The 22,006-nt window shown below is 39.9% G+C and overlaps 2 protein-coding genes across 3 annotated transcripts in view; one reads left to right on the top strand and one right to left on the bottom strand.

The window, feature by feature from the left end:
• Positions 1–10,076: 10,076 nt before the first annotated feature.
• On the bottom strand, positions 10,077–20,888 carry bcas1 (brain enriched myelin associated protein 1). Its single transcript, XM_061838901.1, has 11 exons — positions 20,692–20,888; positions 19,918–19,971; positions 19,066–19,101; positions 18,076–18,288; positions 17,651–17,713; positions 17,471–17,512; positions 17,301–17,357; positions 16,098–16,136; positions 14,209–14,331; positions 12,215–12,433; positions 10,077–10,842 (listed from the first exon to the last, which is right to left on the bottom strand). Exons 1-11 carry the CDS (start codon positions 20,710–20,712, stop codon positions 10,771–10,773), a joined length of 939 nt encoding a protein of 312 aa, XP_061694885.1. The 5' UTR covers positions 20,713–20,888; the 3' UTR covers positions 10,077–10,770.
• The window catches only part of pfdn4 (prefoldin subunit 4), a 24,610-nt gene continuing 20,798 nt past the window's right edge, over positions 18,195–22,006 (top strand). Inside the window, exons 1-2 of one of the 2 annotated variants that reach the window (XM_061838945.1) lie at positions 18,229–18,326; positions 18,858–18,982. In XM_061838945.1, the coding sequence (XP_061694929.1) occupies positions 18,980–18,982 (3 nt within the window). In that variant the 5' untranslated portion in view covers positions 18,229–18,326; positions 18,858–18,979. Of the gene's footprint in view, positions 18,327–18,857; positions 18,983–22,006 lie in introns of both variants that reach the window. The other variant, XM_061838937.1, reaches the window with a different exon arrangement.

Raw genomic sequence — 22,006 nt, 5'->3', positions numbered from 1 at the left:
TAATGTGTTTCCAAAAATAAAAGATAATGATTTACAAATTGGCAGCACGGTGAGGCAACTAGTTACTGCGTTGGCTTCACAGTTCTGAGCGCCAGGGTTCAAATCCCGGCCCCGCCTGTGTGGACTTTGCATGTTCTCCCCGTGCCTGCGTCGTTTTTTTCTGGGCACTCCGATTTCCTCTCACGTGCTAAAAACATGCAACATTAATCGGACACTCTAAATTGCCCCAAGGTGTGATTGTGGGTGTGGCTGTTTGTCTCTATGGCTGGCAACCATTTCAGGGTGTACCCTGCCTTCTGCCCGTTGACAGCTGGGATAGGCTCTCGTGAGGATAAGCGGTTAAGAAAATGGCTGGATGGATGGTATTCAACTTTATTGACTTATTTCAAGTCATGAATAAAAAATAAAAACATCTCAGTGTTCTACAAGATAGAACACATGCCCATAATTGTCTGATATTTGTTTCAGTTCATCATTTTACGTTATGTTTAATGTTTAGAAATTAAAAACAGCCAAGCAAATGCTATTACACAAAACAACATTATTCAGCAGTCTCTGGCCTTTCTTATGCTCTACATGTTTTACACTAAACAAATACTGTCTTAATTACCTCTACTAGTTAGCATTTGAATGGATATAGTGTGTACTTGTTGTTGCCTTTGACTTTCTTCTAAAAAGTTAAAAGAAAAAAACCGCCAGTGAAATATCTTAAAGTTACGCAGTTATAGTAAATCATTGTATGTAAAGCCCAATGTGTTTTTTTGTCATGATTTGTCAGGAGCAGCCGACTTCTTTGTTCTCCTCCAGTTTCATGACCCCCCCCCCACCCCCCTTCGTTCATAAAGAAAAAAAAAGATGGTATGAGATCTCCTTCCACATCCTTGTAGCCTCCATTGTGTTCGACGTGTTGCCAGCTGTTGAGTTACCCGTCACTATAAATATTCTCAAATCTGACTTTTCTGGCTTTGATGCATTATGCAGTATGTCTTTTTTTACCTGATCTCTCAAGTAAAAAATTGACTATGGATGACTTCCACAATGGTTTCAAATATTACCACCTTCAAGTTTGGAACGAACTTTTTTTTTTTAATTCAGACATCCTGGTTATAATATCATATTTGAGCAAAGCAAGCTTGCTGAACAACAGTAAATGTCAACCCAACCTGATGAAATATAAATGTGTGAACATGCTGTCACATCTGGTTTAAACTTGGTTTGACATTGATACAATCCTAAATACACGTAGGAAATGGAAGAATGCCATCAATCAAATAATAAATCACAAGCAATAAGTACTGTATATGTTCACATAGACAAACTACTCCAGGTAAAATCATAACTTCCCTGTATGAGGTAGTAATACAGCTCAACCTATCTTGAATAAATGCTAAGCAAATCTTATTTCTTGATGTGATCATTGTCACAAGTATGATGCATTGAATTAAATGATTAATTATCTACTTTGCTTTCTGTTTGTTGCTTTCAGTGATGACACAGTATTGACGTGCTTTATATCATGTAAATGGTTCATTCAGCCATTAGTACGACTGATGACTTTCAATCAGAAGGTAAGTTAATTTCATCAATTCTAACTATATCTTATCTATTCATCTGTTTTCTCAAGGGTTCATTCTTATTCGGGTTCCCAGCAGTGATCTGACACCTTACCCGGCTGACTTTTGCGATAGGCGTGCTACACCCTGGATTGGTCATCACTCATTCGCCGTACATAGTTATATTTTAATTATATTTAATTGTAGGACTTAATTATAGTGATTTTAAAGATATCCATCCATCCATTTTCTTAGCCAATTATCCTCACGAGGGTCACGGGAGTGCTGGAGCCGGAGGAAGGGTACACCCTGAATTGGTTGCCAGCCAACCGCAGGGCACATTGAGACAAACAGCCGCACTCACAATCACACCGAGGGGCAAATTAGTGTGTTCAATTAATGTTGCGTGTTTTGCCCAGAGAAAACCCACGCAGGAACGGGAAGAACATGCAAAACGCCACACAGGCGGGTCCGGGACTGAACCCGGGACCTCAGAACTGTGAGGCCAACGCTTTCCAGCTGATCCACTGTGCCGCATTTTAAAGATATATCAAATGCAATTTAATACTACATCATTTTGTGTGATTTGACCTTTGATGTCTTTTGGTTTAAAATAAGCAATTGAATTGGATTAAGCTTTGAACTACTCCACTTCAATGGTAACCAATCTTTTAGAACGGGACATATAGAATTGCATAATGTTTAAAGTCAGTGTCCATTTTCAGGATCATCTTGGGGTTTTCACAAGGTTTCTGCCACTATCAACTTCTGATGCCTTTTGTTGTCACATTCAAAGAGCATCTCCATGACAATACCTCCCAAAATTCAGCCTGGAGGCACTGCTGCTCTGAGCCTGGCTTGCAGAAGCTCTCAGTCGCTAATTTGTAACCATCTTTCGTCTCTGGCTCCTCACATTTTCCCCTAGAATCTTCTCTACAACAGCAGGCGGGATTATTATTTGCGAGCAGCAGCATGACGCACATTGAGGGCGACAGGAGGCCTCTACCCAGGCCTGCCGCCCGTTGCGTCTCATGTCCTGGTATGAACCTCGGTGGTATGGTGGTCCGTGCATTTGATCTAATCCTTTGCATGATTAATCCCATACACGCAACCGTTCCCACAAGGGTCTGCACAGCTCCCCTCAAATGTCATGGCCCATCGAAGCAACATGGTTTCATATTGAAATGTGCATGAGAAGATAGCCTCTTTTTTGCAAGTGAATGCAAAAAGGTTCAGGAAGAACTTGCATACACTCCATTGTTACAGACCCTGTAAAGTGACTGCAGTAATTTGTTCATAACTACATTGAATATTTTTAATGTAATGAAAAGATGCAAAAACAATTTAGTCCTGATTTGTGGATAAATAGCATTAAATGTGTTTTTCACCATTTCAGTACTCTGGATTTTTTTAGTATAGCTAAAATCAATCCTCAGTATGCAATTGGACTTTCAAGCATGAGTCAACCCTCCCCGCTATATGCTGCAAGTAGCCTATTGAGTGCCGTCATTCCGGACGACCTAGTCCGTTCGCTAGGCTGCTAGTCCGCAAGCTCACAAACCCATTAGACCCCTATGTTATGTGAACCTACCCAACACACACCAACACACACACACCAATCTAGCCCTCCAAATCACTGCCTTACTCAGTTTTGTGTCATGTGCGGGTCCACATGACAGGGACACTTTGGGTGAGGTTAACTGTTTCTTTGACACGCATGATTCAGCATGTGGCTCACACAACAGACTTTCAAGCACATACATTATGAATGTATTTTAGTAACAGGTAAGAGTTGAGCGAGACGTGTTTTCATCGCCACCAGCGGGCACATCCTCAGTATCCAACAACTCTCTTTTTCATGATTTTTGAACCTTCCTTTTATGTTTGGCATTTTTTACATTTATTCAGTCAAATATGGCAGGCTTGTTAACAACAAACCTCTTTGTGATGTGTGAAATGTATAACATGTCTATTTTCACTGTACACGGTCTTTAACCTGTAGCCTAGCTTTTGTGATGCCCCGGGATGGGTGAACTTCCAGTGTATGAAGGACAAAATTGGCATTTAATCACATGAAGAATCAGTATTGTTTTGAGGGATTGTACTAACTCGTTCGACTCGAGCGCCCTTTCCCTTGGTCCATCACAAAGCTGCGACAATGTTAAACTCAGGCGATGTCGTCACTTTCTTTCCGTCATTGCCTCTGCAATTCCACTGATGCACAGTTGAAAATGATCCACCTATTACGGAGAGTAACGCAAGAGGAGTCTTCTTGATAACAAAGGGGCGGAGTGAGTTATGTCCACAAGGGCCGTGACTCATCACTTAATGGTGGCTGAATACTTGGCACTTGGAGGATGCAATTTAAAACACATCCTTCCAAAAACTGCTCACCAGGCTGTTAATCACAGGAATGACTGCATAAATGTTTGAAAAGGATTTGGGGCTTTTCTTTTAGTCAAATTATGCAATTGCATAGAGCGTAGTTCCACACCTTTTTCTTGCAGTACATCTCACCTGTGACAAACTTGATGTGACTCACTAGTGTGAACCAGAACACAGTGGTGGTGTGGTACGTGAACTCCTTTTAGTGGTACAAAACAATCACTGCCCAAGTAAAGTTCAGTTGTATTTAAAGTGTCACTAACCGGGCCCAAAAAATGTCATGTAGATTTGGCACACCTGAGAACACTAATGGTAACAAGCCTGCCAAATTTGAATGAATAATAAAAAAATGTTTAAAAAAATAATGTAATTTCCGGCATATAGAGCGCACCTGTTTCTAAGCCTCACCCAGTACATTTGAAATACCATTTGGTACATACATAAGCTGCACCTGTGTAAAAGCCGCAAGTGCCCACATTGAAACACGAAATATTTACAAAGAAAGACAATACACAGAAAGAGTTTTTAAAGTTTTAATACCTTAGCTTACATTAACATAGCAACAACACGGTAACACGAACATGAGTAAAAAAAAAAAACACAGCCGTGCCAGCTACACAGTAGCAACAGGGTAGCAGAGCACTAACAGGGCCGGTAAAAAAAAAAAAACATACCTAAATCACTGAGACACATCAGTAACACAGCAGCAACATGCTAGTGCGGTGCTAACGCTAGCGCGCTAACAGGGCCGGTTTAGAAAAAAACACCGGTAAAAATCACTGAGACACAGCAGTAACACAGGACCAAGATGCTAATGCTAGCGTGGCGCTAACAGGGCTGGTTAAAGAAAACATACCGGTAAAAGTTACTTCCTCGCCACATTGATTCCACCGTCACATTGTTACCTTTTCCACTCAAGTGCCCCCTTATGGCCATTATAAACAAATTAGCCGCATCATTGGATAAGCCGCGGGGTTGAATGCATGTGAAAAAAGCCGCGGCTTATAGGCCGAAAACTACGGTAAGAATATAAAAGCAGGTTTCAAAGCTTGAATAATAATAAATATTATATTATAAATAATATAATAAAAATAACCCCAACCACCTCTCATTTGAGATCCTATCTATGAGCATGTCGAATGGATACACCGGAAAGAAGAATAAATACTACGGGGATGATATTTTGTACGATGTCAAATCTCGTTAGGAGGCGTAACTTAAAAATTGAGTGATTATTGTGGACAAAAATAGAATAAAGTGAATAAATAAAATAAAAATAAAATAAGCACACATTACTGTACTCTTATCGGTGGTGACATAATGTCAAAATGGAACACGGCACCTGACGAGAGTGGGATTGTAGGCAGGAGCTCCGGTCGTTAGACAGTTGGCACTGCCCCATTTACTAATCTCGAGTTACCGACGAAGCCATGTTGTCTCTGGTGATGGTTTATAAAAGTATCCATTGTAAAATAGAGTTTGGTGGCGGTGTCGATGTTTAGCTCAGCATCCACGTTTCTTTAAAAAGTCAATCCATGTTTATCCCCACTTGGATTGCAGGCATGCCGGGGCCGACACCAGCTACTGTATCTTTGGGCGATAGAAGGGGTACACCCTGAACTGGTTGCCAGGCAATCCCAGGACACATACAGTCGAAACAAACAACCTTTCACACTTATGTTCACACCTACAGGAATTCAGAATCGTCAATTAACCTACCATGAGGCAAGCGTGAATGACCAGGAAGTGACAAAGATTAGTAAGGGAGAAGTTAGAAAGGCACTGAACAGGATGAAAAATGGAAAGACACTTGGTCCTGATGACAAACCAGTGGAGGTATGGAAGCAATTTAGAGAGGTGGCTGTGGAGTTTTTTGACGAACTTATTCAAAAGAATACTAGCGAGAGAGAAAATGCCAGAGGAATGGAGGAAAAGTGTGCTAGTTCCCATTTTTAAGAACAAAGGCAATGTTCAGAACTGTGGGGAAAAAAGAGGAATAAAGATGATGAGCCACACAATGAAGTTATGGGAAAGAGTAGTGGAGGCTAGACTCAGGACAGAAGTAAGTATCAGCGAGGACCAGTATGGTTTCATGCCTAGAAAGAGTACCACAGATGCATTATTTGCCTTGAGGATGCTCGTGGAAAAGTACAGAGAAGGTCAGAAGGAGTGTCTTTGTAGACCGAGAGAAAGCCTATGACAGAGCAACATGAGAGGAACTGTGGTACTCCATGCGTAAGCCTGGTGTGGTGGAGAAATATATTAGAATAGTACAGGAAATGTATGAGGGCAGCAGAAAAGCGGTGAGATGTCCCGTAGGTGTCTCAGAAGAATTTAAGGTGCAGGTGGGACTGCATCAGGGATCAGCTCTGAGCCCCTTCCTGTTTGCAGTGGTAATGGATAGGCTGACAGAAGAAGTTTGACTGAAATCCCCTTGGACCATGATGTTCACAGATGATATTGTGATCTGCAGTGAAAGCAGGGAGCAGGCAGAGGAACAATTAGAAAGATGGAGGCACGCACTGGAAAGGACAGGAATGAAGATTAGCCGGAGTAAAACAGAATATATGTGCATGAATGAGAAGAGTGAAGCTCCAGGGAGAAGAGATAGTGAGGGTGGATGACTTCAAAAACTTGGGGTCAACATTACAGAGCAATGGTGAGTATGATTAGGAAGTTAAGAAACGGGTCTAATTGGGGTGGAACAGTTGGTGGAAGGTGTCTGGTGTTCTATGTGACAGAAGAGTCTCCACTAGGATGAAGGGCAAAGTTTACAAAACAGTGGTGAGGGCATGATGTATGGATTAGAGATGGTGGCACTGAAGAAACAACAGAAAGCAGAACTGGACGTAGCAGAAATGAAGATGTTGAGGTTCTCGCTCGGAGTGAGCAGGTTGGATAGGATTAGAAATGAGGTCAATAGAGGGACAGCCAAAGTTGGATGTTTTGAAGACAAGGTTAGAGAGAGCAGACTTCGATGGTTTGGACATGTTCAGAGGCCAGAGAGTGACTATGTTGGTAGAAGGGTGCTGAGGATGGAGCTGCCAGGCAAAAGAGCGAGAGGAAGACCAAAGAAAAGGTTGATGGATGTGGTGAGGGAGGACATGAGGACAGTGGGTGTTAGAGAGGAAGATGCACAAAATAAACTTAGATCGAAAAAGATGATAAGGTGTCGCGAAAAAAAAAAAAAGAAGAAGAAGAAAAAAAATTAACCTACCATACAAGTTGTTGAATGTGGGAGGCCCCGTAGCTCAGTGGTTAGAGCACTGGTTTGGTTGTGGGTTCGTATCCCACTCGGGCCTCCACTCCCTGAGAAGGGTTGCGTCAGGAAGGGCATCCGGCGTAAAAATTGTGCCAAACATATATATGCGTTCATCTGAAATGACACGCTGTGGCGACCCCGAAAGGGACAAGCCGAAAGAAACACACACAAGTTGTTGAATGTGGGAGGAAATCAAACTAGAGAAGAGAGAAAACCCACGAAGGGACAGGAGAACATGCAAACTCCACACATGAAAGGCCCGATTTAAATCCGGGTCCTCAGAACTCTGATGCAGTTCTGTTAACCAGTCGCTCATCGTGCCGCCCACTTTAAACACATATCATGTATGTAGAAAGAACACCCAGATTTCTGCTCGGAGAGTCCTTAAACTATGATTTCAGAACGTATTTGCATTTAATCTTTGAGAACATTGTTTTGAAGACATTTATTTTTCGAAAAAAAAATGTCTTTAACCTTTATGTGCTGGTGACAGGGTACAGAAAATGAGAGGATTGACGTTTAAATGCATTGTGCTAATGTTCATAATGTTACAGTGGCTAACAACGATCTAACATACTTTTTTGGTATAAAATGTGTCTCCTTTGTGACGAACACTTATTGCTAATACGTTGTCTACTTTAATGTTAGTCATAATAATGGTGGTGGAGGGGGTCGGGGGGTTAGGTAATACAATACTTGGTGTAAAAAGTTTAAGAGCCACTGATTTAAATCATCATTCACGCCTCCTTCATCTGTCTCAACTTTGCCATGAAGATCAATGTAATGTATTTGGTGACACGCCAGTGAGCCTCCCCTCCACAAAAATATGTATGTGGAAATTGCTAGAGCCCATTTTTCACCTTTATTTATGTACTGTATATTGAAAAAAAATCTGTCATGAAATCCACCAAAAGTATTTGATATTTGAGGGGGATTTGCCTGTTATCTAACATGACTTTAAATGTAACTATAAGCATGGGCATATTCCAAGTTATAGAATGTAACTTTAAACATAGCCATATCCCCATTCATCAGATGGTGTGTACACTTGTGTGACCATGTTATCTCAGTTGTTAATCTTTACTCGCCCCTTCATTTTTCCAGTTGACTACAACTCACCTCCTTTCTCAATAGCGGTTTTTGTGTGTGTGTATGTTTTTGATGGTGTTGATTGATTATGTTAACAAAAGTGAATATTTAAGTTAAATATAGAGTGGGGCAGAAAGACGTTTATTAAAACTCTGAATAATAAATGGTAGCTGCAAACAAACTACTTCCACAAAATAGTTCACCTCATCTGTTGTTGGAGCCCGATGCACATACACATATGCCTTCGGGTGTTGCCACAAAAAAAGTCATACATGGACCAATAAGCAGGACAAGGAGTATCGGCAAACCGGGAAATTAGGTAGTCACCCAAAAGAGGAAAAAGTGGGCTGTTGCGCCATCCAAATGAAACAATACACGTCAGATAGACGTGTGTCTTTGGCGCAATTCAGATACAAAGAATTATTTGTCATATCATTGTAACGCTTTGAGGTCACAGTAACGCAGATTAAACAAGACCAAAGACCACAGACCAAGTCAACAGAGGAATGTTGGGGAGAGTGGGAGCCAACTTCCACCAGCGCCTTCACAAATGCACCAATGAAAACGGACACCACATGATTTATTTTGTTTTCCACACTTGATTGTGTCATGCTATTTCATTATGAACACATTGTTGTCAATATAATTTATTTACAAGTACCATTTATCAATTTATGAGCTTTTCAAAAACATCTTTTCTGGCCTACCCTACATATACTACTTTTTTTCCCTTAACAGTATGAATACTTTTAGTGATGTCTGCACTTTCTTTTATTGGCTTGAGCACCTGGCCCCATAAATGTCTGCACACATCCCTGGTTAAGGCTCGATGTCGCTTGGTAGAGAGCAATGTTCAGTGAACGAAGCGTCAGTGGTTTGAATACCAACTCCAACTGACCGCTGTAGAACTGTCCTTTGGCAAGACACCGAACCCTGAACGTCTCCCAGTGGGCCTAGCAGCTCCTTGCATAGTAGCAGCCGTCCATTGCTGTTTGAATGTCTGCATGTAAAGTGTGTAAAGTGCTTTGTACACCATGTTGGTGTAGATTAAGTACACTAAATTTGCCCGATAATCTTATTCCTATTCCTATTTCCTCTTCTGCTCTTCTTTCTTCTTTTCACTTACCAGCAGTGATAGGTCCGTCTTGGTATTATGACAGACATCTGGTTGGGGGAGGAGACTAGTGATTATCAGTGGAAATATTGCAAGTGTGTGGCGTTGGTCATCTTTCGTAGGCTACACAACACATTATAAAGAGTAGTATCAAGTCTTTCACAGGAGGTGCAAAGGGACAAACAACTATTCACACTCACATTGACATCATTTTGGAGTTTTCATCTAACCAAACAAGCATGTTTTTCAAAAGCCGGGGGAAAAAACAGTCCACAGCATTGAAACAACCTACAAACTCCACATAAAGTCCGGAGCTTTGAGCCTCAAATCTCAGAACTGTGAGCTGTGTATGTTAAGCACTCGTCCACCGTGCTGGAGATAACTTACTAACTCAAGTAAATTACAGGAAATTCCTCTTTAGGAAATTTCATGGCATTTTCTTACAGCTGTCAATCAGCGATCAGATGAATCCAAGAATGACTATGAATTTACAGCAAGTGATTTATACGTCACGCTTTCACAGAAGTATGTGCACATGATGGTGGTGTCATGTTCTTCACATCGACCAAACCCAGTGACTCATTGCAGTTGTTTTAAAAAAGCGATTGGTCTGTTTTGAAGTTATAAGATTTGACAATGAGCAAGAAATGACAAACCTGTTTATTGTCCTCGGGAAGTTACAAGTAAACAGACAAACAAAAGCAAACAAAAGCAGACCAGTATTTGCCCCCCTAAAAAAAATGCCACAAGACACTCATTAATTGACAGTTGACAAAAAGGCAACATCATATTGAGTATGGTATCAGTTACAATTTGTATTTTATTCCCACGCGAATTTGCTAATTTTTATTCATGTATTCATATTTATTTCATTTACCATTATTTCCAGACATAGTAACAATTGTGATTTATTGCAACAGTGCACTATCTATGAACAGCTTACATAAACACAACATATCTTTAAGTGCAATCTAGTTTGTCAAGAGCCTACAAATTTACGTTGACAATAACAACAAACAGTTTGCCACCAAGAAGCAAAAAGCAAAGTGTGATAGTGGATCCTGTAAAAGGTCTTTGTTAGTGCAAACAAAGCTAGCGCTAATTCCATTTCACGAGTCAAGGCCATAATTTGACCAAAAGTGAACATCCACATTGTCGGTAAGTGGAACATTTAAAATCTCTGCCTTCAACTACAGTACTTGCATTCTGTTCATGTTCAATTTTGTTTTTCCCCCCACGATGTATTGACCTTTAACCTGCTAACTGGACAAAAACAAGCAATTATTAATGTGATTTTTCATTAGCCAGAGAGAAAAATAAAGACAGAGAGGAGTATATACAGAAGAACTTCATTGTTGATTCTGCATTCATTTGGTTGCTGGAGCCACGGTCACTGGCTCGGTCTGGACCCCGGCATCTGTCGAGTGACGTTTCTGGCCCTGCAAAAGAATATTAGAATTCGGATCAGAATCCTCTCAATGATTTTGTTTCCTTACCATGTGTCATTGCCAGCTCTCTGCCTCGCAGGCCTTTTATCCGTACTCTGCTGTTTTTCGTTTTTTCAGGTTCGTGTGAATAGAGATCATTTTGACAATGTCATCTGTAAACATTGGCAGAGTGTGGTTCGCCAGCATCCAGAGTGAGGTAAATAATATTTGCAACATGCTAATTTCTGGGTCTTTTCAACCTGTCCAGTATTTAGTATGTGACAAAACAAGTCTTCCAAATTTTATTTGTGCCAGTGTGCATCACTCTGTCCATCTACATGCATATAGATTGTGTCCCTCTGAACACCCCCCCCCCCCAAAAAAAAAAAATGACTGCAGTCTTCAATCTAAGACCTAATAGGTAACAGAAAAATACTGTACTATATATATAATCATGTAACAAATTTGGGAAGCAAAGGGTACATGAAGTAAGATTCCCAATGCACTCTGACACGGTAAAATTACCATTGTTGCTAACTACAAAACTAATAATACTGACTATAATATACAATGGAGTGTAATATGGATTTCTCCTCATAGATGAAGAAAATTGAATAAACTGAACAAAACAGATTGCAACATGGTGTGATGAGAGTGAGACAAACATGATGTGAAGAAGGTGGATTTGCATGTTAAATTTAGGCCATCGAGCTCTAATCCAAATTGGTTTGAAGTTTGCTTGTCACCCGTCATACAGATTCACGTCATTCAAATATGATAGCTGATGAGCTCTGATGAATTTTTAATGTGTTGTCCAATTATAAATTGTATAGCGATTTTCGGACTTCAACAAAAAAATAATAACAATCGATCCAGGGCACATGGAGACTAACAGTCCCACTCACAATCACACCAAGGGTCATTTCAGAGTCTCCAATGAATGGATGCATGTTTTAGGGATGTGGGACGAAATCAGAGTACCTGGAGAAAGCCCATGCAGGCACGGGGAGAGCACGTAAACTCCATGCAGGCGGGGCTGGGATTTGAACCCCGGTCCTCAGAACTGTGAGACCAACAGTCTAAAGTGGCGCCACCGTGCCACCCCTAATCCACTATATATTTAAATGAACGTAGTAAGAATCAAGTTTAGTAGGTAGGGAAGTTGGACGCAATCAGACGACGAAGTAACCCTACTCTAATGAAAAAAATGTCCCCTTAGATGTAACTGATCAGTCTCAGAAAGTTGATGGAAATTTCCTGGTGGGTTGCTGCTGCCATCTAGTGGGGATAAACTAAAGCATATTGCAACGTGTCAGGGCCTTTGAAAATAAACTCCCCAGTAGCTTTAAATAAATAGCGAGGGTGTATTGTTGGTGTATTTTACCAGATGTTTCAAAAAGAGCTGAATGGAGTTCCTCTTCTCTAACTTCCGGGCCGCATTGGCAGGACTGCCGACAGCTTTGGGGCCCGCCGAGGCCACTTTGTCGTCTATGATCACCTCGCAAGACTTGACTGCTGCTTTGGGTTCCTCTTTGGGCTTTACTGTGGGAAGTGCATCAGCTGCTTTGACGGGGGCAGGGTTCGCCTTCTTGGGGTCACTAGCCTGAAAGCATTCGAGCACTATCAGCACACCATGAGAAAGAGAAAACTACTAAACTATTTCTTTGTGTACGTGAACTAAAGCCATTTTCTCAGCATGATCTCCCTGTGCTTGTTTTGGTCCTTTCCACAGTACACACAAATGCATGTAAAAATTCCAAATTCTCTCATTGGTCACTAAAACAGTGTTTCCCGACCTTTACTTGACTCAGCCAAAGCAAATAATTTTCATCCATCCATCCATCCATTTTCTTTGCCGCTTATCCTCACAAGGGTCCCGGGGAGTGCTGGAGCCCATCCCTGAACTGGTTGCCAGCCAATCGCAGGGCATTTAAGAGACAAACAGCCGCAGTCACAATCACACCTAGGGGCAATTTAGAGTGTCCAATTAATGTGGTATGTTTTTGAGATGTGGGAGGAAACCAGAGTGCCCGGAGAAAACCCACACATGCACAGGGAGAACATGCAAATGGACATGGATTGAACCCAGTACCTCAGAAGTGTGAGGCCACTGTTTTACCAGCTGCTCCACCATACCGCCAACAAATATTTTGTATAAGAAAACTCTTATGACACATTACCAAATAAAAATCTCAAAAGGTGGAAAGCCTATCATCCAATGCAGTGATTCTCAAAGTGTGGTATCAGCACCCTATTAGACGCTGCCACTCGCTAATGGTAAGCCAAAGAATTACTGAAACGAGTACAAATAAAATTTACATTTAAAACATAAAAAAAACCCAAAGATATTGTCTCAAAATAAACCTTTCCAGGATCTTGATCGGGAGCGGCATTCCTCCAATCCCGCCTTTCCAGGTGTCGCTGTGTTTGAAATCCCTCATCAGAACGAGGGAGTCACCAGTGAGAGAGCTTTGCAGCACCCCCTCCAGGGACTCCAAAAAGGGTGTTTATTTTCAGTTGCTGTTTGGTGCATAGGCACAAACAACACTCGGGACCCGTCCCCCCACCTAAATGCAGAGAGAGGCTACCACGTACAGGCACCGAGCTGATGATAATGATAAAGATGCGTACAAAAAATATGAAAATATGAAAAAATATGGAATGCAACATATAATATGAGATACTCTTTAGAAATCAAACTATTGTACTAGCATGTTTTTGGTTCGTACTACTAGTTACTATAGTTTACTTTGAGTGGTGAGTATTTTTTGAGGTGGTACTTTGTTTAAAAAGTTTGACAACTGCTGGTCTAGTGGAAAAATCATTCAATTATTCGGCCTGTCCGTTAGTCGTGTAGGTAGCTGAACACTAATCCATTATTTGTAATAATCCATTATTTGTAATAGATGAAACTGATCTTGATCTGTTCAATTGAATCATTTTCTGCAGCACACCTGATAATCACTCGTGACACAATAATGTGGCATGGCACAGTGTTTGGGAATCACCGCACAAAAAAACACATGCAGTACAAAGCCCAATATATACATAAAGTAATTGTTCATTATTTCTGTTTTATGTGTTTAATATAATTAATAATGAAGTGGGCTGAGCCACTGACTCCGCGATTGTGACGTGAAACGTAAAGATAGCCAGTATGGAAGTGACCTGAAAATTGTACTTGTTGAGTGCTTGATTAATGTGTATTGCACACTTTCACCTCATTAAAAATGGCAATGAGAATAATTTGCATTATCGACAGCTGGTGAGTCCAGGGGGTACAGTACCCCATATTATACCCCGAGCTAGGTAAGTCTCCATCTTAAACAAAAAAAGGAGACAATGCAAAATGAACAGAGGCTCAATCAACATTCTTACTTTAGGCTTGAACAAAGAGAAGAAGGGTGACTTTGATGGTGTTTTCTTCTCCTCGTGAACCGGAGCTGGCGGTTCTGGCTTGGCAGCGGCCTCCAGAGTCCCAGCTTTACAAGGATCTACCTTCTTTTGTGAAAGACAAAGGAGAATCATAAATGGCTCTTTTATGGGGTTGAGGATGACCAAGTCAAAGAGGACACCTAAGAGTGAAAGATGATGCTAAAAGAGGAAATGTTTCAGAGCAGAACCAAATCACAGTAAAAAGAAGGGGAAAAAAAGCAGACCCTGATCCCTCTCTGCTGAAGATTGTCTTGATAAAAGTGTGACTACAATTGTCAGTTAACTCAGGCAAAGTGCATAGAACTCATGCATTATTCACCAAGAAATGAAAGAAAATATCACCCTGTAATTTCAATAAAAGTGGGAAAAAATTCCTGTACCTTTCCTGTGTATGGATCATCACCAAACTAGAATGTGATCTGCCTCAGCCCGTGAATCATGACTCAACACGATTTTATGCAAATCTGAATTACAGGACAACGTCAGTTCTCGACCACAATCCATTCCTGAAGGCGGTTTGAGAAGTGATTTGTTCGAAATCTGAATCGATATTTCCCATTACAATTAATGGTAAAGGAAATAATGTGTTCCAAGCCTAAAAAATTTTTGAACGCATTTTTTTTTTTAGCTTTTCTTGATAATAAACTGCATAGTAGAAATACATGTATAGTTTAGATACCTTATATAATGAAATAATTTAAGAAATATATTTATTTTTTGCTTATTATGTATGTTTTTGTAGTAGAATAGGGTTGGCTGGGAGTCCATTGTACATAAACAAGCGTGTAAATAATAACTGTATTCTATACTGCTTATCCTCATTAGTGCTGGAGCCTATTCCATCTGACTTTGGTTGTGTGGGATTGTACAATCCCGGCCTGATCGTCAGCCAATTACTGTACATAGTTCTAGTCTTTAATTACCCTAACATGCGCGTTTGCAGAAGGCAGAACAACCCAGAAAAGCCCTACAAAAACACAGAGAAGAATTCCACCCGGGGAGGTAAGAGCCTGGATTTGAATTTCTTACTTTGAAATTCTACAACTTTAATTTTTAAACAAGGAATAATATATTGCTTATATATTATACTGTAGTTATTTCTGAAAGACCTGCCATGTCACAGCATTCTATCAAAGGTGATAAGGATTTTTTTAGGATTAGGGCTTGGCCCATAGACCTTTACCAATCCCAAAAGAATACAACTACTGCAGCATGCCCACTTTGAGTACTGAAACTGCAATCTGTTGTACACTGCCTATTTTTGAAACAATTATCGAGGATCGCAATTGTGATATGTTCACAACACAGACCTTGATATGGAGCACAAAATGGAACACTTTGGAAATCTCGCCATTTTTATTAGAAACAAATATTATTTATTTTTTATCAAGGCTTTATAAATAGAAATAATATTTTTACTTTGCTTTTACTTTTTAATATTTTAGTTGTACATAGTTTCTTTGAAGAGCGAATAAACCTCTTTTGAAAAACGTTTCTCATGATAAGTGGTAGTCGTACAAGTTGTCGAGGGTGTCCCCCTGTAAGAAGTAGTGTACAATTCTTGACTGCAGGTCATGTCAGGTTATTTTTAGTAAATCCCACAGGCCGCTAAAATATGTCCTCCTGATCGTAGTTTGAACACCACTGCCTTAAAGTAATGTCCAGAGTGGACACCTGCAAGTCAAAGAGGAGGTGAAGAAAATAAAGGTGTCAGATCATTGACGAATGTAAGATGTAGAAAAGAATCAAATCCCAGAGAGAATTCAAATGTAAAAATCTCTGATAGAGCCACCTCGTCAAAATAGCGCCGAAATATACTACATAAATATTACCTTGCTTTCTACCTCTGGTTGCGGTCCCTGTGCAGTGAACTGCAGAAAGGAAAGAGGTTTTTTCTTGCTCCATCAAATATGCTAACACTACAACAGACTAACAACATTTAAACATCAGCATTATCTTTGGATTTATGGATTTTGTCCAATTAATTTGTGCCACTCTTACAGTGCTACCTTTAAGAGAAAACCCAATCCATTATGAGAAGCAGCTTAAATGTTGGCTTTGCCGAACAATTTTTCCCTGGCAGAAATATTAGTTATCACCTCATACCATTGGCATCATAAAGTCTTTATTAATTTTAGGGTCAATATATTAACATTTGAAACTGTCATGCAAGCTGACCTCTATTAAAAGTAATGCACCCAAAAAAAACCTCAATGTCTATATATATATATATATATATATATATATATATATATTATTGATATTTTTCATCGTAATACAGTTCCCTGTTGTGGTTTTCACTGAAGTCAGTCGCTCTTAACATGATGGAACTGTCTTATGCACAAGCACCGAGTCTTAAGAGCAATTGAGGTCCACAGTGTTGTCAACTGATCGACACTGTCACTATACAGTATTTAGTGAGTATTTAAAGTCCTCTAGCGTTTTTTTTTTCCTGCCTACTTGCATAGCAGGTATAAGGTGCTTCGTCGTTTGCTTTGGACTCTGTTATTTAATCTGATTCATCAGATCGCCCACCCTTTTAGCATGTGTTTAATTTATTTAGGACCTAAACCATCTAGTGAATTGTTCCCTAATAACAGAAATTGACATATATTCTAAAGCTGACTGGGATCCAGTGTAGAAACTTCAGAATTGGAATGATATGTTCTGACTTCTTTTCTCTGGTCAGAACCCATTCGAAGTGCTCTTTTGGGGGTGATCAGTCAGAAGATCATTACAATAGTCAAGCTTACTTCAGACAAAAAGATGGATGAGTTTCTCCTGGTCCACTTGGCCTTTGTTGTGGTGATGTTCTACACCTAGTAGAAGGCTGTTTTTGTGATCAATTTGATCTGAGTGTTGAATGTCACGTCAGACTCTATCAACATATCCTCACTTAAGAAATTCAAAACTAAATTTTCCATTTTCCATCCGTTCCATTTTAGAGGTTCTTGTGTATTAAACGTCATGTCAACTGGTACCAAAGAAAGAACAAAAGGCTTTACGGTATGTTTTCACATTGTCTGCTGCTTTACCTTCTCGTCTACAACCATCTGTGTTGCCTCTTCTGGTGTCTGCTGAGGTTGGTCAGCCTCATTAGCAAACACAAATGAAAACAATTTCGATAACTTATGAGGATTACTTCTCATAAATGATATAAGTCAAATATTTACTACTGGTAATAACTCAAATTTAAGTGAATTACCTTCACCTCTACAACTGCTTCTGGCACATTCACTGGAGTGTCCTGCAGAATAAATTGTTTTCTTTTGTTGTTGTAGTTTTATTTGTCATTTTAGAAATATGAAAATATGGAGTTGGGGCGTAGCATCAATATCTTCAAATAGAGTGAAATGCTTCCTGAATGCAGTTGGAAAATGTTTACCTCTTTTTCTACAATTGGATAGACATCAGCTTGTATTTCTTGCAGTTGTGTCTCGTTGTTAGTCTGCAGCACATTGAAACGGTTCTTATCGAGAGATACAGTGAAGGACTATAAAGCATCACTAATGATAATGTGGCAAACCTCAATTTTCTGCCATCATTACATACAAATCCATGAGTCACGTGTATGACATTTACTGGAATAATGTCAAAATAACACAATGAAAATAACATTTCAATTTAATTTAATTTAATTTACGTCTTTTTTTCTGGGGGTGCAGGGAACCAACCCTTAACACTCCTCAACACACATAATTTTCATTGCAATTATAAATGGTGTGAATTATCCCCACCAGTCCATATTCCTTGGCTATAGCAGGGTTCCAATGTAATGAACCAAATCTGGTGTTGTGTGTATTTATTTACCTGTAGATGGAAGAATTTGCTGAGAACGTCTTTGGTTGACTTCCCTTTCAAAGAGTCTGCACCCTTAGCTGCAGCTTTTGTTTTCTCTTTTGAGGTGGTGGGTTTGGCACTGGGCTCTGCTCTGACTTCCAGTTTTGGAAGCTCTGGAGGAGGAGGAGGTGGCGGGATCACCATTCCTTTGGAGGCGGCAGCTGGATCAGACACTTGTACAACCTTGGGAGTGAAACAGAATGAGAATGCTTATCTGCAAGGTAAAGTGACCACTCCTCCATTTTCTATAGCATGTCCTCATTAGCCTCACAGGCTGTTACTGTTTTTTTTTAAACTGGCCGTGTTAGCACCGCGCTAGTGTTAGCGCTGAGCTAGCATGTTGCTACTGCGTTACTGCCGTGTCTCAGTGATTTAGGTATCTTTTTTTTGCTTGTTTGTTTTTTTAACCGGCCCTGTTATTGCTGTTACTGTGTAGCTGCCACGGCTGCTTTTTTTTTTTTTACCTGTATATTTTTAACAGCCCTGTTTGTGCTGCCATGTTGTTGCTATGTTAAGCTAAGCTAAGGTATTAAAACTTTAAAAATTCTTCCTGTGTACTATTTTTCTTTGTAAATATCTTGTGTTTCAATGTGGGTTTCAATGTGGGTACTTGCGGCTTTTACACCGGTGCGCTTATGTATGTACCAAATGATATTTCCCTCACAAATGTACTGGGTGAGACTTATAATCTGGTGCGCTCTGTAGGCCGGAAATTATGGTTTTATTTTGGTTTGTGTTTTCTTTTTCTGTAGGAGGAGGACTCAGATCTACAAACCACGTTTTTATCGTACTGCAATGAAAGTGCCATTAAAAAGTAATACAGCTCGAGTAATACTAAAAAATAAGATTTCTTGACCATCACCAAGCTTCAAACATGGTAAATTTACAGTAGTTTAACCAAAAACAAACACAGAAAATAACCCTTAGCTTTATAAGGAAACAGACAAAGTGAGTGCTCACAGTGGTGGTTGGCGCTGCCTGGTTCTCCCTCTGCCTCTATTTGACAACAAAAGAGGCAGGAGTTTAGAATAGATCAGCGAAAAATGTGAGTAGTCATAAAAAAACATGTCCCGTTCAAGCGGCAATAAAAAGAAGGCTTGTCTCCCTGAACCAAAGTCTGAAAGAGCTGTTGAATTAGAAAAACCGTATCATCAGTATAACCCATTTTTCCATTTTCTTCTTTTGTTGCTGTCCTACGAAAAGCAAATTTTCCATTTTTTAGAGAAGCCGCAAGAAACGTATAATATGTCATAAAAGTTAGGAATTCTGAACATGCTTTGTAAAACTAGTACCTCCCTGTTTGTACCCATGTTTTTAGTACAAGCAGTATAGAAAGAACATGTTTTGAACTACAGAATCTTTTCAAAAACTGCATTAAAATAATAATCATAAGCAATAACCCACATTAATCAATTAATCACCCACCCTACTTTAACACTTTAACAAGAAATGGAGTAACAAAGTTTATATTCGACAGCGACATTAGCTATCATATCGTCAACATATTTCTGGCATCAGCCGGAATCCTCGCATGTCCAAAATAATCAGCTTTCAGCAAAACAACACACACAAAAAAATGCTTTTTGGAGCCATTGAGATTGCATTATGAAAGGAACCAAGTCATGCTCAAACCTTGAGGTTGCTAATTTGTAAGAATAACAGACCTGCCCCAGTGAAAAAAAAACATGACTGCCAAATTTTGACAGCGGTGGTTTGCTTTTGACAGTGGTGATGCACTGTCATGAACAACTGGAGGAATTGTTGTGGACATCTTTGACCATGCATTTCTACTTTTGCTGCGTCAATGGTCACCTGATCCTTTGAGACTTCAGGAGTTTCCTTTTTGGACGTTTTATTGGATGGCATCTGCCGAACAAGGGAAGGGACAGTCACCGTTAAATTCTGCCAAAAAAATGAAAAGACAAAATAGAATAACAGGACGCCCAAGCATCACATTACTAAGGATTGCAGAACTAGCAGAAATTCTGAAACCGAATCTGAGGCACCGAAGGAAGTAGGCCGTTCCGATAAGTAGGAATAGGCTTTTCGAATTAAATAAGAGTCCAATCCACTTTTGTCTGTGGCCATGTGTACACACAGTACATGCGCTGACAGAGTGGCCACCATTGTGCTCTGGAGATGGCGTAGGCCTGCTCTCGCTCTAGTGAATCTTTACCAATCTGAACTTCCAGCCACAACAGGCCTCCCTTGTGAGCTCACACGATGGCTCCAACAATGGGCCACCACATTCCCGCATGTTCCAAGGATGGCACAAGGGCACTGTAACTCTTTAAAATGCCACGTTCCAAACGGCCACATGATGAAGAGGAAATACAATAGTGGCCTGTTACGTCTCAGAGCATAATTTATGTATACCGATGTCGCTACTCACAAGGTCATTGTTAGGATTAACGGTATAATATAATATTAACAGCAGGAAGCCTTTAAACAAGAAGTATTTGGTCGAGCTGAGAGATAAGATTAAACTGAACCAATGTTTTATGAAAATTTTCAGTGAATTAGCTTTAGTCACAGAAGAGAAAACAACCCAAATATCTCCAGGCAAACAAATTATTTGTCACTTACTAAATTTTTGAAGAAGTTCATAACTGGACTGTCTTCTAGGTTAGTCTCCTCTTCTGTAAGTGGACTGTTAGGGCTGTCAGTTTGTTCTGGAGTCCCACTTTCTGGTTCCGTCAGTGGCTCTGGGTTTTGGTTAGCTGTCTCCTAAGCAGCATCACACAGAGTTAGCCTTTTGGGGGTTATGCAGCGGCAGATCAGTGCAGCAGCGTCTTAATCACAGCATTGAGATGGGCGCACAATTCCAACCATGCCTCTGCCTACTCTGCACACCGTAAACAATAACCCTTTTATGAACGTGCGTGTCCCACCCCCGTCACTCATTGATATTCAACTATGTTGGACGGTCATGGCTCAGGAATTGTCTGAAAAGCCAAATACATTCGTGTGTCCCAAAGCTTAGAATCTTTGAAGCGGCTAACCTTGATTTTAATTAGATGAGTCCAGTTGAGGATAAGCGGCTCGGATAATGGATGGATAATCCTCTGGTAACAATTTTGTGTTAAAGATGAATTACTCTTTTTCTAGGATCCTACATATTTTATAACCATTGTCATGTTCCCAAACAATGTGGAAAAAAATATAATTGTTGCCGCAAAATTGGTATCACGTTTACACAAAATATAGTACTTACGTAGTGCATTCAATGTCATTCCAATAAAAACTTGGATGTCCGAGTAAATTCCGTGCACTTCACTGAAAGTCAGCTTTAACAATCAGCAATGTTCAAAAACATATTAGTGTACACACTGCATATACAGTACATCAGTACAGTGCACAGTATATTTTCATTTTCAATCTTTACATCTTAGTGCAGTACTCTTACGTAACATAGTTATAAAATCTTACATTGGATATCGGGAGATTGTTGTCGTTATATTAAAGTAATTCTCTCCTTGCTAACCACTATTTAGCCTTGAAGCTAATATTTGGCAAAGTCACTGCTATTTCAGCTAATGTAAGCAAAGCTGTCAACTATTTGAAGTCATTTAAGTTTCAAATGTTTGTTTATTGTGCAAAATCGCACTGAAGTATTCAAATGCACTTAACTGTGTTAAGTGTCTTGGTTTTATTTCCATTTATCTTCACACACAGTTAGGCAGTGAAAGATGTTTAAATTGTATTTAAGGCAGCCACTTTGGCATTGTGTCATATCTTAGCCAAGGCATCCAAAGTTTCTCTATAGAGTACCCAGTCACCACAACTACTATTAACTGATTAGGGTAATACAGGAAAAACCTAACAGGAAAATAATAATTTTCCTCATAGGAAAAGGAATATACTAGTTTTTCTGTTTCAAGCCTATCTTATCCACCTTATC

This window comes from Syngnathoides biaculeatus, chromosome 2 (genome assembly GCF_019802595.1).
Source record: "Syngnathoides biaculeatus isolate LvHL_M chromosome 2, ASM1980259v1, whole genome shotgun sequence".
Classification (NCBI taxonomy): domain Eukaryota; kingdom Metazoa; phylum Chordata; class Actinopteri; order Syngnathiformes; family Syngnathidae; genus Syngnathoides; species Syngnathoides biaculeatus.
The sequence above is the reverse complement of the archived record's forward strand: the minus strand, read 5'-3'. Positions and strand labels throughout refer to the sequence as shown.

Coding starts and splice junctions, on each gene's coding strand:
- bcas1 (XM_061838901.1), bottom strand. CDS start 20,712: ATGAACTTCTTCAAAAATTTA. Junction 17,714..18,075: donor GCAAATTCTTCCATCTACAG/GTAAATAAATAC, acceptor AATGTGCTGCAG/ACTAACAACGAGACACAACT. Junction 16,137..17,300: donor AGATGGTTGTAGACGAGAAG/GTAAAGCAGCAG, acceptor TCCTTTCTGCAG/TTCACTGCACAGGGACCGCA.